The sequence below is a fragment of the Onychostoma macrolepis genome, chromosome 18 (genome assembly GCF_012432095.1).
Source record: "Onychostoma macrolepis isolate SWU-2019 chromosome 18, ASM1243209v1, whole genome shotgun sequence".
NCBI classification, from domain to species: domain Eukaryota; kingdom Metazoa; phylum Chordata; class Actinopteri; order Cypriniformes; family Cyprinidae; genus Onychostoma; species Onychostoma macrolepis.
In genome coordinates, this window is record NC_081172.1 from 33,122,488 (window position 1) to 33,137,490 (window position 15,003).

The window sequence follows — 15,003 nt, forward strand, 5'->3', positions numbered from 1 at the left end:
TTATTTTTTAATTATTGTATTTTTACTATGTTTTACTTTTGTTGTTGTCTTTTTAAGTCTCACTACTGTTGATATTTTGTGTTTTGTACTGTTTTGTGTGTTCTTGTTTTCAGCAATAAAAAATAAAAAATAAAAAATAAACACACACACATGATTAGTTCTGTAAGAACTGAAGTGGAAAATAATAATAATAAATATATATATAACATTATATTTTTACTATATTTTATATTTTATAGTTAACATTTACTATGTCATCCTTTCACGTTAACCTGATTAGCCTGAGTTATTTATTTCAATGAGACAGAAAAATAAAAAATATAGCCTATATATATATATATATACTATTCCTATTTGTTTCTTTATATTATATTCTGGAATAAAGATATAGATAAATAGAGATATTAAATTATCTACATAATTTAATAGCCTTCAACTTACCATTTACTACACTGACTTGCAAAAGACCAACAGTACTCTAAACAATGCAACATTAGTTGAGCAATCCTAAATTACATCTCTAAATACTTTTCCACCTTTGCAAAAAAAAAATCCATCTTCATTTGTAGACATGCAGTCATTTTTTCCATTATATAAACCTGTTTCAGTCTGAGTCCACTGAACCAAACTCGGAGAACCTTCTTCCTTCCAGTGTACTGTTATTGTTTATTTAGTTATCAATAACAATATCCGTAGTACATATATTTTTTCTTCATTGTAAATTTCTTTTGGCAATGCTCCCAGTGAACACACCCCTGGATCTAGAGGTATTTCTGACTCTAGCGTCTTGTCTATTTCTTTTTTAACATTTTTCCAAAATTCTTGAATCTTTGGGCAATCCCAAAAAAATGTGAGTATGGTCTCCTATTTTACCACATTTTCTCCGACACAGTGCTACAGATGGTTCTTTTACATATGCAGAAATCACATAAGGTGTATTAAAGATATCTACTTCCCAGTCAAATTCATTCCATAATTCTATATAACCTTTAGCATATATTTAAAATGACTATTACTGTTACACCACTGGTTTGAATGAATAGTTATTTACATGAAAAAGAAACCTATAGCAGTACATCTGAAGAACACGTGGGGGCATCAGAGCAATACAGCTGTCAATCAAATAAAACACGATACAGCAAAAACAATCAATCGAACAAATAAACACATTTAAATAAATAAATAACGCACATGTATATGTCTAGCTTTAAATTGACTTTTTAAAATTACTATGCTAAAGTATTTTCATTTGATTTTATTTTATTCTCAACGGTAGTTTTGTTTTAAATTTGTATTTCAATATACATTGAGTGTATATTAATATAAATATACATATTTAATGTATACTTAATGTAGCTATATATTTATACATATAAATTCCAGAAAATAAATAAATGAATAGAAACCATCACAGAAATTCTAATGTTTTCCACTACAAACACCATTAAACATTACAAACAATCAACCATTAAAATCGTTATTTAAATAAATAAAAGTCCCCTGTCGTGTGTTTTGGGCCATATTTCATCGGGACTTAGTGGTTTTAACAAGCCACGACAAATGACCAGTAGAGACCATGGAGGTCCATTACAGTTTCCATTAAAATATTACAATTCACATTATAATCAGAAAAACTATTACAAATTGCGTGACGAATTTTATTGTTTGTTTTCTCTATTGTTTATATATATATATATATATATATATATATATATATATATATATATATATATATATATATATATATATACTTATTTATAAGACAAGTTTATATATTTATAAGTCACGTTTATATATTTATAAGTCAACTTTTATTTTCTGTCGGAGAAGGAGGGGAAGCCGTGTGACGTCACATCCGGGCAGCAGCTGTGTTGACAAAACGCTGCCTCACTGATCCTGCTTCTGCTGCACGAGCTGTTCGCGATAAAACTGGTGAGATATTCGTCCTGCTGTGTTTTTATTAAATGTCATCGTGATGGGGAATAATGTATTGTGTCTTATATCAGTAAGTGATCGATGCTGGTGTTGTTCTTTGTGCTTTAATACAGCGCGTCAAACTGAAAGTGAGCGAGATCTCTCACTCTGATCTCAAAACAGAGCTCTTATGTTTAACTACAAAAAATATATATCTACCAATTTGCATAAAATTCCAGAACAAACATGAACACATTTGATTTTGTTAATATATTAGAGATAAAGGTTATACTGTCCACAGCCCAAACCGCTTCAGAATATAGATAGGAATACAACTTTACAGCTTGGTGTATGTAAGTGAAATATAAAATACATAATTAAGTGTTTATTTTATGTTTGTTTGCTTGTTTTAACTAGCCTGAAAGACGACGTCATGAACGCAAAACAGACAGCAAACAATTTGACTAGACAAAACACAATTTACTATATTTTATATTTATTAGCTATTAATATTTTATTTACTACGCTTAATTATTATAATTTTACTAGCTGGACTGAATTATTAATCTCAATGAGACAGAAAACACACACACAGTGTATATATATATATATATATATATATATATATATATATATCTGTCGTTCAAAAGTTTGGGATGAGTAAGATAATGAGTCTCTTATGCTAATCAAGGCTGTATTTGTTTGATCAAAATTACAGGAAAAAAACTCAGTAATTTGTGAAATATTATTGCAATTTCTAATCTTGGTTTACTATTTTAATATACTTTAAAATATAATTTATTTCTGTGACACAGCACTTAATTTTCAGCATCATTACAGTCTTCAGTGTCGCATGATCCTTCAGAAATCATTATAATATTCTGATTTATTATCAATGTTGGAAATTGTTGTGCTGCTTCATATATATTTTTTGAACCTGTGATACTTTTTTTTTGTTTGTTTGTTTGATTCTTTGATGAATAAAAAGAACAGCATTTATTCAAAACAGAATTATTTTCTAACAATATAAGTCACTATCACTTTTATCAATTTAACATCCTTGCTGAATAAAAATATTAATTTCTTTAAAAAAAAAAAAAAGAGAAAAGAAAACTTACTGACCCCAAACTTTTGAATTGTAGCGTATATTCTAACACAACATTTCTATTTTGAGTAAACACTGTTCTTTTTATCAAAGAATCCTGAAAAAAGTATCACAGGTACCAAAAAAAATAATAATATTAAGCAGCACAACTGTTTCCAACATTGATTATAAATCAGCATATTAGAAGATCATGTGACACTGAAGACTGCAGTAATGATGCTGAAAATACAGCTGCACATCACAGAAATAAATTACATTTTAAAGTATATTATAATAGAAAATTTTATTTTAAATTTAAATAATATTTCACAAAATGGCACTTTTTTTCTGTATTTTTGATTAAATAAATGAAGCTTTGATGAGCAAAAGAAACTTCAAGAAACATTAAACATCTTACTGATCCCAAACTTTTGAACAGCAGTGTATCTATCATTTAAATAGATCTCATCCTGTTCTCTCCCTCGTGTAGGATATGGAGAGTTCAGCATGGCATCTCTCCCTGAAACTCAGTGACAAACCCAAGGAAGTGTTTCAGTTTCCAGACACTGAGCCTGGAGACGTCCATCCAGGAGGATACCAGGTCTCGACGCTCAAGCAGCTGATCTCAGCGCAGCTATCAGACTCGCTGCCCGACCCGGAGCTCATCGGTCGGTCCGGATCTGTAACATTACTCATGTCCTTTCAGTTGCTGTGAATCGGTGTGTTTGTTTGACACTGCTGTGTTTTCAGACTTTGTGCACTGCGGCTGTGTGCTGAAGGATGATCTGACGTTAGACTCCTACGGGATCAAGTCTGGATCGACGCTTCATATCATTAAGAAGATGTGGCCAGAGCCAGAGATCAAGCCTGGTATGTTTGGCACTGAACTCTGATGAGATGCACTATATTGCCAAAAGTATTGGCACCCACTTCTAATGAACAGGTTTGACTACTTTAGTAGTTTCCATGAGTGCAAATAATGATATTCTAGGGAACGCAACAGTTTGGACAGGACCCTTTTCTGTTCTAACATGACAAGGCCTCAAAAATAAATGATTGATTGAGTCAGTGTGGAAGAACTTGCCTGGTCCAAAAGTGTCCTGTCCAAACTGTTGCTATAAAATTATAAGCACACAATTCCCTAGAATAGCATTATATGCTTTAAGATTTGTACTCATGGAAATGACTAAAGTAGTCAAACATGTTCATTAGAAGGGGGTGCCAATACTTTTGGCAATATAGTGTATGAGTCTGAAGATGAGTGTTCTGCGTGTTTGTCCTCACACAGAGCCGGTGAACAGATCTGCTGCTGCCCGAGAGTTCAGGACGCTTCAGGCCGCACTGCTGTCCAGGGGAGCCTACAGAGACGCGGTACGCGCTCTTCACCGCAATCATGCTTGAAGGCACAATTCACTCAAAATGAAAAATTCTGCAGAACAAATGTCAGAATGAAAAAGCATAATGAAAGTCGTGCAAGTTTGGAACAACACATTTTTTTTTTTCATGTGAACTGTTTCATATACATCATTTATTAGTCCAAAATAAACTACAAATGATTGGAATTTTTTTTTACAGTTATTTAATATTTTGTATTTTGAGGGGATTTAATTGTACTAGAAAATATTATAATCTAAAGTATGCACCATTTATTTCTATAAAAAATAATACAAATAAAAATAAAATCGTAAATATTCATCTAATACAGTTTTTAAGTTAACAATATAGCAAAGGTATTTAAAATAAATAATTTATCTACCTGCCATGCATTTTTAATTAATACCTTCTGGAAAAAGATGTGTGTTCATATAGCAAGTGCCACAAAACTCACTAAGTTTCAAACCATTTATATGAAGTAAAACGTTTTTCTTTGTGTCTGAGACGACTGAAGGCCGTGTCTGTGGTTGCAGGTGTTTAAGATGCTGGCTAATAAAGAGTCTCTGGAGCAGATCATCGTGGCCTCGCCGGGGCTCAGCTCAGACCCGGTCGCGTTAGGTACGTTGACTGTGAAGCACACTGCGGCTCGTGGGTTTGATTCGATCCGTCTCTCATCAGCTCATCGTGTTTTTCAGGTGTGCTCCAGGATAAAGATCTGTTCGTTCAGTTTACAGACCCAAAGCTGCTGGACAGGTGAGTCTCCCTAAAACCAGGCGTCCTGCGCGGTTTGGAGAAGTATGGATAATAGAAATAAGAGTTTGGAAAAGTATTTGTGTTTCCAGACTTTTGCCCCCATTTATTTATTTATTTTTATCATTTATTTATTTTTTTTATAATAGAAAATTAAGAATTTAATGAAAATAAATGTATTGTACAAGACGTCAAATCAAAATACGACGGTTATAAGCATTTTAGGTTAATTTCTCACAATATTCTTAGCACCATATTACATAGCCTCAAGGACTTTTACAAAAATAAAATATATACAGACTTTTATGTGTGCACGAGGAACCATTTAACTTGTGTAGGTCACCGAGCCACCTGTTGTGCCATCAGCCCAGTGTGGTTTCTTGACCTCCACAGAGACCTTGAAATATGGCATACTGCCCTAACGAAAGCCATGTACTGTATTTTTTTTTTTACAGTATAAGTCTTTTTTATAAACTCTTGAACTTGGCACATTTTATGCCATCGGCCCATTTCGTGTCATGGTTTCTGTGCCGCCACGGAGGATGTGTTAAATTGGACATTAGGCCTTATTAGAGGTACTACTGTAAGAAAAGCTCAATTTTGAGCAGGTAGATCTCTGGTAATTCATGCGCATCGATGCTCTTGTTTTATTCAGAGTAAGATGGCAGTGATGCACAAAGGAAATAGATTATATAAAACTAGAAAAAAAGAAAATAATTTTTTTTTTTTTTTTATATTATCATTATTATTATTATTATTATTTCTTTATTTTAGGGGCTCTGTATGTTAGTCTTAGAGAAAATCAACGAAGAAAAAAAAATAAAAATATTTACAGATGACTGTACTATATAACAAATATATTGCTGAAAATAATGCTCTACGAGCTATTTATGTTAAATATGGTCTGAAAATCTGGAGTCTGGAAAGTATGGCATCTCGAAATGGCCACGCAGAAGCTGAGTGAACATGCTCTCCGTGCCGCACACAGACTGATCCAGTCTCACCCGGCGCTGGTCAACGCCATCATCCTGGTCCTGCACTCGGTGACCAGCAGCTCCTCACTGAACCCTGCGGCCCGCTCCTACAGCGAGATGCCAGGTGAAGCTCAGCCTTAAACACAGCGTCTCAGCGACTGTTGAACTGCAGTCAATGGTCTGTAATGTCTTGTGTGTGTAACAGGAGGATTTCTGTTTGATGGCATGTCGGATGATGAGGACGATTTCCAATATGTACGTTTTTCTCCTTCTTTTCAATGTAAAATATATATAAATATTTTGATGTTAAAATATGTTGTGTATAGGGAAATTACGATAAGTGTTGTTGTTGTTGTTATTATAGTAAGGAGATTTTTGTTTATTATTGTTATAGTAAAATGAGGTTTTTTAATTGTAGTAAAGGGAATTATTATTATTATTATTATACTAAGAAGATATTTATTATATTATTATTGTTATAGTAAAATGAGTTTTTTTTATTGTAGTAAAGGTAATTATTATTATTATACTAAGAAGATATTTATTATATTATTATTGTTATTGTAGGTTTTTTCTAATGTGTTTTTATTGTATATTTTTTTAAGTATTATAATAATAATAATGTAGTAAGCGTAATTATTATTACAGTAAGGAGATTTTCTATTATAATTGTCATAGTAAAGGTCATTTTATTACAATAAAGGGTTTTATTATAGTAAGGAGATTTTATAAATTGTTATTATAGTAAGGGAAATTATTAGTATTATTATTATTACAGTAAAAAATGTTTTATAATTGTTATATTAAAGATAAGTATTAATATAATAAGGGTTTTTACTATAATAAGGGTTTTTATTATCATAAGGAGATTTTCTAAATTGTTATAATATTATAGTACAGGGAATTATTATTATTATTTTAATATTACTGTAGTGAAGAGAATGTTTTATTATTATAGTAATATTATAGCGATGAGAAAGTTGTATTGTTGCATTGGTATATACACTCTAGTATTATGAATGAATATATGCATGTGTTGTCTGAAGCAGGGAAGCAGCGGCGGTGCGTCGAGACCCCAGCGAGCGACTGCAGGCTCCAGGCCGCTCACGTTCGGTCACAGCGGAGCCGCGGGGCCCCGACCCATCACTCAGAGCGAGCTAGCGTCCGCACTAGCGTTAGCAAGCGCTCCGGAGAGCAGCGGCGTCCCTCCCACACTGAGCGCTCAGGTCACACACACACACACACACTAAACACCAGAGTTATACATGATGAGCTCAGTCCTCAGAGAACACTCACGGTGCTTTACTCTGCAGGAGACATCAGGAGCTCGCCTCAGCAGCAGTCTGTTCAGTCACGCACTACAGCAGGCGCTACAGGCTACACCACAGGTGACCACACACACACACACACACACGGCTTCATCTGCCCTTCCACAAATCAAAGGGTTAGTTCACGCAAAAATGAAAATTCTGTCATTAATTGCTCACCCAAACCCGTGAGACCTTCGTTCATCATCTGCAGGAGACAGATCTCCGCTTGTTCGCAGTGCAAGGGTAAATAAATAACTTATGTTTGAATAAGAACAGCGTTTTCTTTACTTACACAAAAAAAGAGTGGAGAAGAGTTACATTTGCCATCTTCTTGTAGCCAATATACATTTGTATGTTTTAAATATCCTGTGCATATAGCGCTTCATATCAGAGATTTCGTCCGAGTGTATTAAACAACAAGAAAAGTGCCCATATAGCTGCAATAAACCTTATAACCTGTAAGTTGATGAAAGCGTAATGCGATGCACTCAGATACAGCCGTTCTAAACACAGATCTGCGTCATTCGCTGGTCAGAAACCTCGTTAACTCCATTTGAGCTTGATAATGCACAATACCAGCTCTGACGACGCAGTGTTTAATTACTGAAAAAAAGGATTTCCCCTATAATTCAGTGCTTCAGTGTGCCGTGGGATTTTTATTTATTTATTTTATATATGGAACGACATGAGGGTGATTAATTAATGACAGAATTCTCATTTTTGCGTGAACTATCCCTTTAAGGCCTTAAAAGGTGTGACATCAGAGCGGAAAGCCTAAAATTTACAAGTCATGGTATTAAATGTTCAAGTACAAATATCTAAACATCCTTAAATCATATTTACTTCAGATGCAAATTGAGGATATGAATGTTTTCTAATAAATTATATAAAATGAAGTGAGTTTGTTTAAAACAAGTACAAATGTCTGTCAATGGGGAATGAAAACTTGCTTTCCCTTTAAATTAATTTTATTTGTCTAAACACATTGGTAGATATTTCTTGTTTTAAGTATAAATTTGCTTAATTTTTATTTATTTGTTTTCTTCTCATTAAACAAGACTTCCTTTTGCATTGAGTAAATGTATCTTGATTTAAGAACCTTTAGACATTTGCAATGATGTCTATATATATATATATATATATAACTAATTCCGTGTATTTTCACTATATGTAACTATCACTTTATTTTTTTACATTTACATTACATTTAGTCATTTAGCAGATGCTTTTATCCAATGCAACTTACAAATGAGGACAATAGAAGCAATCAAATTCAACAAAAGAGCAACAATGCACAAGTGCTGTAACAAGTCTCGGTTAGCTGAACACAGTCCACGTAGCAAGGTTGTTGTTTTTTTTATAAATAAAAAGAAAACAGATGGAATAGAAAAAGAATAGAGCAAGCTAGTGTCACAGGCCTTTTTGTGCTTTTTTGTATATTAAATTAAAAGAAAACAAATAGATGGAATAGAAGAAGAATAGAGAGGCTAGTGCTTTTGTTTTTTAAGAAAACAAGCAGTTAGTAAATGAATAGAGTGCATGTCTAAAAGTGGCAATTATTTTTATTTTTTTTAAAGAATAGAATTAGAATAGAGTGCTAGAGTTAGAGGGTCAAATAAAGATGGAAGAGATGTGTTTTTAGCTGATTCTTGAAGATGGCTAAGGATTGAGTCGGGCAGGAGGAACATTTCATGTGAAAGTGATTTTGTGTCTCTTTGGGATGAACAATAAAGCCACGTTCACTTACAGATCACAAGCTTCTAGAGGCACACAAGTCATTAAATGGCAGCCGTGAAGGCCTGATGCACCGCTTGCTTTAGCGCGTGTGTGTGTGTGTGTGTGCAGGGCCGCTGGCAGACGCAGATGCAGCAGCTGAGGGATATGGGCATCCAGGATGAGGAGGTGGCTCTGCGAGCACTGACGGCCACAAACGGAAATCTGCAGGCCGCTCTCGAGCTCATCTTCGCCGGAGGAGGAGGACTCTGATGTGCCTTTGGACGGCTGTGAAGTGGCCAGCATTGGCAAACACACATCTACCTTTGCCTTAAACACCTGCTTTGTGTGTGTGTTTTTTTTTTTTTTACTTTTTGTCTAAATAAAGTTTAATTGCAGAATGCAGCATTGTATATCTGTTGATCTGTCCAGGATAAACTGTATTTGAGTGCACAAATACGACCCTGGACCACAAAACCAGTCATAAGGGTCAATGTTTCGAAATTGAGATTTATACATAATCTGAAAGCAGAATGAATAAGCTTTGTTAGGATCGGACAATATTTGTCTGAGATACAACTATTTGTAAATCTGGAATCTGAGGGTGCAAAAAAACTAAATATTGAGAAAATCACCTTTAAAGTTGTCCAAATGAAGTTCTGAGCAATGCATATTATTAATCAAAAATGAAGTTTTGATACATTTACGGTAGGAAATTTACAAAATATCTTCACGGAACATGATCTTTACTTAATATCCTAATGATTTTTGGCATAAAAGAAAAATTTATAATTTTGACCCATACAATGTATTGTTGGCTATTGCTGCAAATATAGCTGTGCTGCTTCTGACTGCTTCTGTGCTGCAGGGTCAGGTATGTGATTGAATGTCCACTCTGGTAATGCCAGTATATGAGCACTAGATGGCGCTGCAAGACAATATAAGGGACTAGAGTCTGCGAGCTGCATATGCATCGTGTGAAAAACATCATGACCTACCAGCTTATAATAATACAAATTATACAATACTTACATTAATAAATTATATTTGAGTTCTCAACATTTTGTAAATCAACAAAAAGCAAAGGCACAATAGTAATATTATTATTGTAAGGATTATTATTATTAATATTATTATTATAGTAAAGAGAATGTTTATTATTATAATAATTATTAATATTATGACAGTAAGGATGTTTTATTAGTATTACAATATTATGGTAATACTAAATATCCATGAATTCCCAGGAACTTTTTTAAATCAACAAAACTCAAAGGCAGTCCTAGAAACATGCTACACACACATATATATATACATTTATGATTTATGATATATATATATCTTTTGTTTTATTTTTGGGTGAAGTACCAGACATATTTTTGAGCTTCATTGCACTATAATATGTCTGTTTCCTCTGTTCAAGCGCTATAGGTTTATTTGACACAATCATCCTCATCAAGCCGACTCGCTGTGAACAGAAGCAGCTCTGCTCCTCGAGTGGATCAGACACCAGCGCTGCGCTCATCTCACCCTCAGACACTCGCTCAGACTGGCTGCTGATTTATGGGTTTGTAAAGAAGCAGCTGAGAGACAAACACTGCTCCTTCAGTCCTTCACAACGACCTCTAATTACACACCTCACTTTAATAGAGCTGTGTGTGAACCAGAGCCCACCTTCCACACAGAACAACTGTCTAAACACAGCTGCCCTCCTCTCACACACACACACACACACACACACACACTCTCTCACACACACACACACACACTCTCTCTCACACACACACACACACACTCTCTCTCTCACACACACACACACACACACACACACTCTCTCACACACACACACACACACACACACTCTCTCTCTCACACACACACACACTCTCTCTCTCACACACACACACACACACACACACACACTCTCACACACACACACACACACACACACACGTATGTAGTTTTAGTAATGTTTTCATCTTCTCAACGGTGGCTGTAAACATGCATCAGTAAACAGGACAGTGAACTCATACTCAGTCGTGGATTCAGATTCATTTTAAATGGTCACGGCCTTCCTGTTCATTTATAAATAAACATAACCTGTATATTTTGTCTTCTGGATAGTTGCTATGGAGACCATTTTTCATGACATAACACATCAGCAGTCAACACTTTACACGAGATTCATGACATTAATGTGATCGTATGCTTGAGTGAACATCTCTAATGTCTGAATGAAAGAGTCTCACACACTTCAGATCTGCACTGCATTCATCACGAGCTCCTCACACGACACACAATCCTTTCTCATGCATTTCAGAGGCTGTATAATTAATACACGACAGTCAACAACAAACAACACATATGCAATGATAATGAGACAGACACTCACACACAGAGATAGAGATAGAGAGATAGATAGATAGATAGAGAGATAGAGAGATAGATAGAGAGATAGATAGATAGAGAGATAGAGAGAGATGGATAGATAGATAGATAGAGAGATAGATAGAGAGATAGAGAGAGAGAGAGATAGATGATAATGTTTAATGTCCTGAAGCACCAAATATATTTTTAACACCAAATATACTAAAACAGGGTTATTATAGTTAACTAAAACTAAAATTAAGACCATTAAAATAAATAAAATACATTTTTTATTTCAGCTAGTTGCTAAGGCAACACTTTTCATTTTAACTGTCTTGTATTAAAACATCAAACTAAAAACTATATAGAAAATAATATTTTAACAAAACCATGACTGAAAATGACAAATAACACAAAATTACTAAACTTTAAAGTAAAAATGGCTAAATAAAAACTAAATAAAAATGTGAAATTTTAAGCATCTATTAATAATAATATACCATACTATAATAGTGTATATATATATATATATATATATATATACACAGTGAGGAAAATAAGTATTTGAACACCCTGCTATTTTGCAAGTTCTCCCACTTAGAAATCATGGAGGGGTCTGAAATTGTCATCGTAGGTGCATGTCCACTGTGAGAGACATAATCTAAAAAAAAAAATCCAGAAATCACAATGTATGATTTTTTTAACTATTTATTTGTATGATACAGCTGCAAATAAGTATTTGAACACCTGAGAAAATCAATGTTAATATTTGGTACAGTAGCCTTTGTTTGCAATTACAGAGGTCAAACGCTTTCCTGTAGTTTTTCACCAGGTTTGCACACACTGCAGGAGGGATTTTGGCCCACTCCTCCACACAGATCTTCTCTAGATCAGTCAGGTTTCTGGCCTGTCGCTGAGAAACACGGAGTTTGAGCTCCTCCAAAGATTCTCTATTGGGTTTAGGTCTGAGACTGGCTAGGCCACGCCAGAACCTTGATATGCTTCTTACAGAGCCACTCCTTGGTTATCCTGGCTGTGTGCTTCGGGTCATTGTCATGTTGGAAGACCCAGCCTCGACCCATCTTCAATGCTCTAACTGAGGGAAGGAGGTTGTTCCCCAAAATCTCGCAATACATGGCCCCGGTCATCCTCTCCTTAATACAGTGCAGTCGCCTGTCCCATGTGCAGAAAAACACCCCAAAGATGATGCTACCACCCCATGCTTCACAGTAGGGATGGTGTTCTTGGGATGGTACTCATCATTCTTCTTCCTCCAAACACGTTTAGTGGAATTATGACCAAAAAGTTATATTTTGGTCTCATCTGACCACATGACTTTCTCCCATGACTCCTCTGGATCATCCAAATGGTCATTGGCAAACTTAAGTCGGGCTGGACATGTGCTGGTTTAAGCAGGGGAACCTTCCGTGCCATGCATGATTTCAAACCATGACGCCTTAGTGTATTACCAACAGTAACCTTGGAAACGGTGGTCCCAGCTCTTTTCAGGTCATTGACCAGCTCCTCCTGTAGTTCTGGGCTGATTTCTCACCTTTCTTAGGATCATTGAGACCCCACGAGGTGAGATCTTGCATGGAGCCCCAGTCCGAGGGAGATTGACAGTCATGTTTAGCTTCTTCCATTTTCTAATGATTGCTCCAACAGTGGACCTTTTTTCACCAAGCTGCTTGGCAATTTCCCCGTAGCCCTTTCCAGCCTTGTGGAGGTGTACAATTTTGTCTCTAGTGTCTTTGGACAGCTCTTTGGTCTTGGCCATGTTAGTAGTTGGATTCTTACTGATTGTATGGGGTGGACAGGTGTCTTTATGCAGCTAACGACCTCAAACAGGTGCATCTAATTTAGGATAATAAATGGAGTGGAGGTGGACATTTTAAAGGCAGACTAACAGGTCTTTGAGGGTCAGAATTCTAGCTGATAGACAGGTGTTCAAATACTTATTTGCAGCTGTATCATACAAATAAATAGTTAAAAAATCATGCATTGTGATTTCTGGATATTTTTTTTTAGATTATGTCTCTCACAGTGGACATGCACCTACGATGACAATTTCAGACCCCTCCATGATTTCTAAGTGGGAGAACTTGCAAAATAGCAGGGTGTTCAAATACTTATTTTCCTCACTGTATATATATATGTATAACAATTTAAACAGCTGTTTTCTATGTGAATATCTGTTAAACTGTAATTTATTTCTTTGATGCGCAGCTGTATTTTCAGCATCATTACTGCAGTCTTCAGTGTCACATGATCTTCAGAAATCATTCTAATATACTGATTTGCTGCTCAACAAACATTTCTGATTATTATCAATGTTGAAAACAGTTGTGCTGCACAATATTCTTGTGGAAACTGTGATGTGTTTTATTTCTCAGGATTCACAGATAGAAAGTTCAAAAGAACAGCATTTATTTGAAATATATATTTTTTGTAACATTATAAATATTACTGGCACTTCTGATCAGTTTAATGCATCCTTGATCAATAAAATTATATTTTTCCATCAGCTCTTACTGTGAGTCTTAGCTGGTCTAGTAAATCACTTCTGCTGTTCTCGTAGCTGTTGGTTCCTGTGTTATTTTCACACTGATCCACCCATACAGGCTCGACTAGAAAAGTGAGAAATCTTCCTGTTTAATAATACAATCCATCCGGTGATTAAACTGATTTCACAACACAAACCACTGTTTGGATAAGCTTTCGCAACTGAAGACCCGTCATTCACCCGTCACACACACACACACACACACACACACACACACACACACACACACACACACACACACACACACACACACACACACACTCACACACACACACACACACACACACACACACACACACACACACACACACACACACACACACACACTCACACACACACACACACACACACACACACACACACACACACACTCACTCACACACACACACACACACACACACTCACTCACACACACACGCACGCACGCACACACACACACACACGCACACACACACACACACACTCACACACACACACACACACACACTCACACACACACACACACACGCACACACACACACACACGCACACACACACGCACACACACACTCACACACACACACACACACACACACACACGCACGCACGCACACACACACACACACACACACACACACACACACGCACACACACACTCACACACACTCACACACACACACACACACACACACACACACACACACACACACACACACACACACACACACACACACACACACACTCACACACACACACAACCATTGACTGACAGGAAATCAGCTGTTGCTATGGTGACAGATAGTGTTGTTAGGGCATTTATATTGATCATTTGACCAAGAAACAGCTTTGTATTTACAAATTCATCCCGTCTTTAAGCCTTCCATCAATATTTCAAGAACTTCTAAGTCTTTTTATATTCTATATTGACATGACGTCCAGCATTGAAAGCTTTGTTAAAATATTCCACCTAATTCA

At 35.6% G+C, this 15,003-nt stretch overlaps 1 protein-coding gene across 2 annotated transcripts; it reads left to right on the forward strand.

Moving 5' to 3' along the window:
- The first annotated feature begins 1,809 nt into the window (after positions 1–1,809).
- Positions 1,810–9,524, forward strand: ubl7b (ubiquitin-like 7b (bone marrow stromal cell-derived)). 2 transcript variants are annotated; one of them, XM_058750546.1, is made up of 11 exons: positions 1,810–1,932; positions 3,489–3,666; positions 3,749–3,868; positions 4,287–4,369; positions 4,906–4,990; positions 5,068–5,125; positions 6,111–6,220; positions 6,302–6,351; positions 7,143–7,322; positions 7,410–7,484; positions 9,252–9,524. In XM_058750546.1, the coding sequence occupies exons 2-11, from the start codon at positions 3,492–3,494 to the stop codon at positions 9,390–9,392; spliced, it is 1,077 nt and encodes a 358-aa protein (XP_058606529.1). In that variant the 5' UTR covers positions 1,810–1,932; positions 3,489–3,491; the 3' UTR covers positions 9,393–9,524. The 2 variants fall into 2 exon arrangements, with proteins under 2 accessions (XP_058606529.1, XP_058606530.1); XM_058750547.1 differs by having other exon boundaries at positions 7,146–7,322.
- Positions 9,525–15,003: the final 5,479 nt, after the last annotated feature.

Excerpts from the sequence above, each read along its gene's own strand:
- ubl7b (XM_058750546.1), top strand. The coding sequence starts at position 3,492 with ATGGAGAGTTCAGCATGGCATCTCTCCCTGAAACTCAGTGACAAACCC. Across the intron at positions 3,667-3,748 it reads GCCCGACCCGGAGCTCATCG|ACTTTGTGCACTGCGGCTGT; the intron begins GTCGGTCCGGAT and ends CTGTGTTTTCAG. Across the intron at positions 6,352-7,142 it reads ATGAGGACGATTTCCAATAT|CAGGGAAGCAGCGGCGGTGC; the intron begins GTACGTTTTTCT and ends TGTTGTCTGAAG.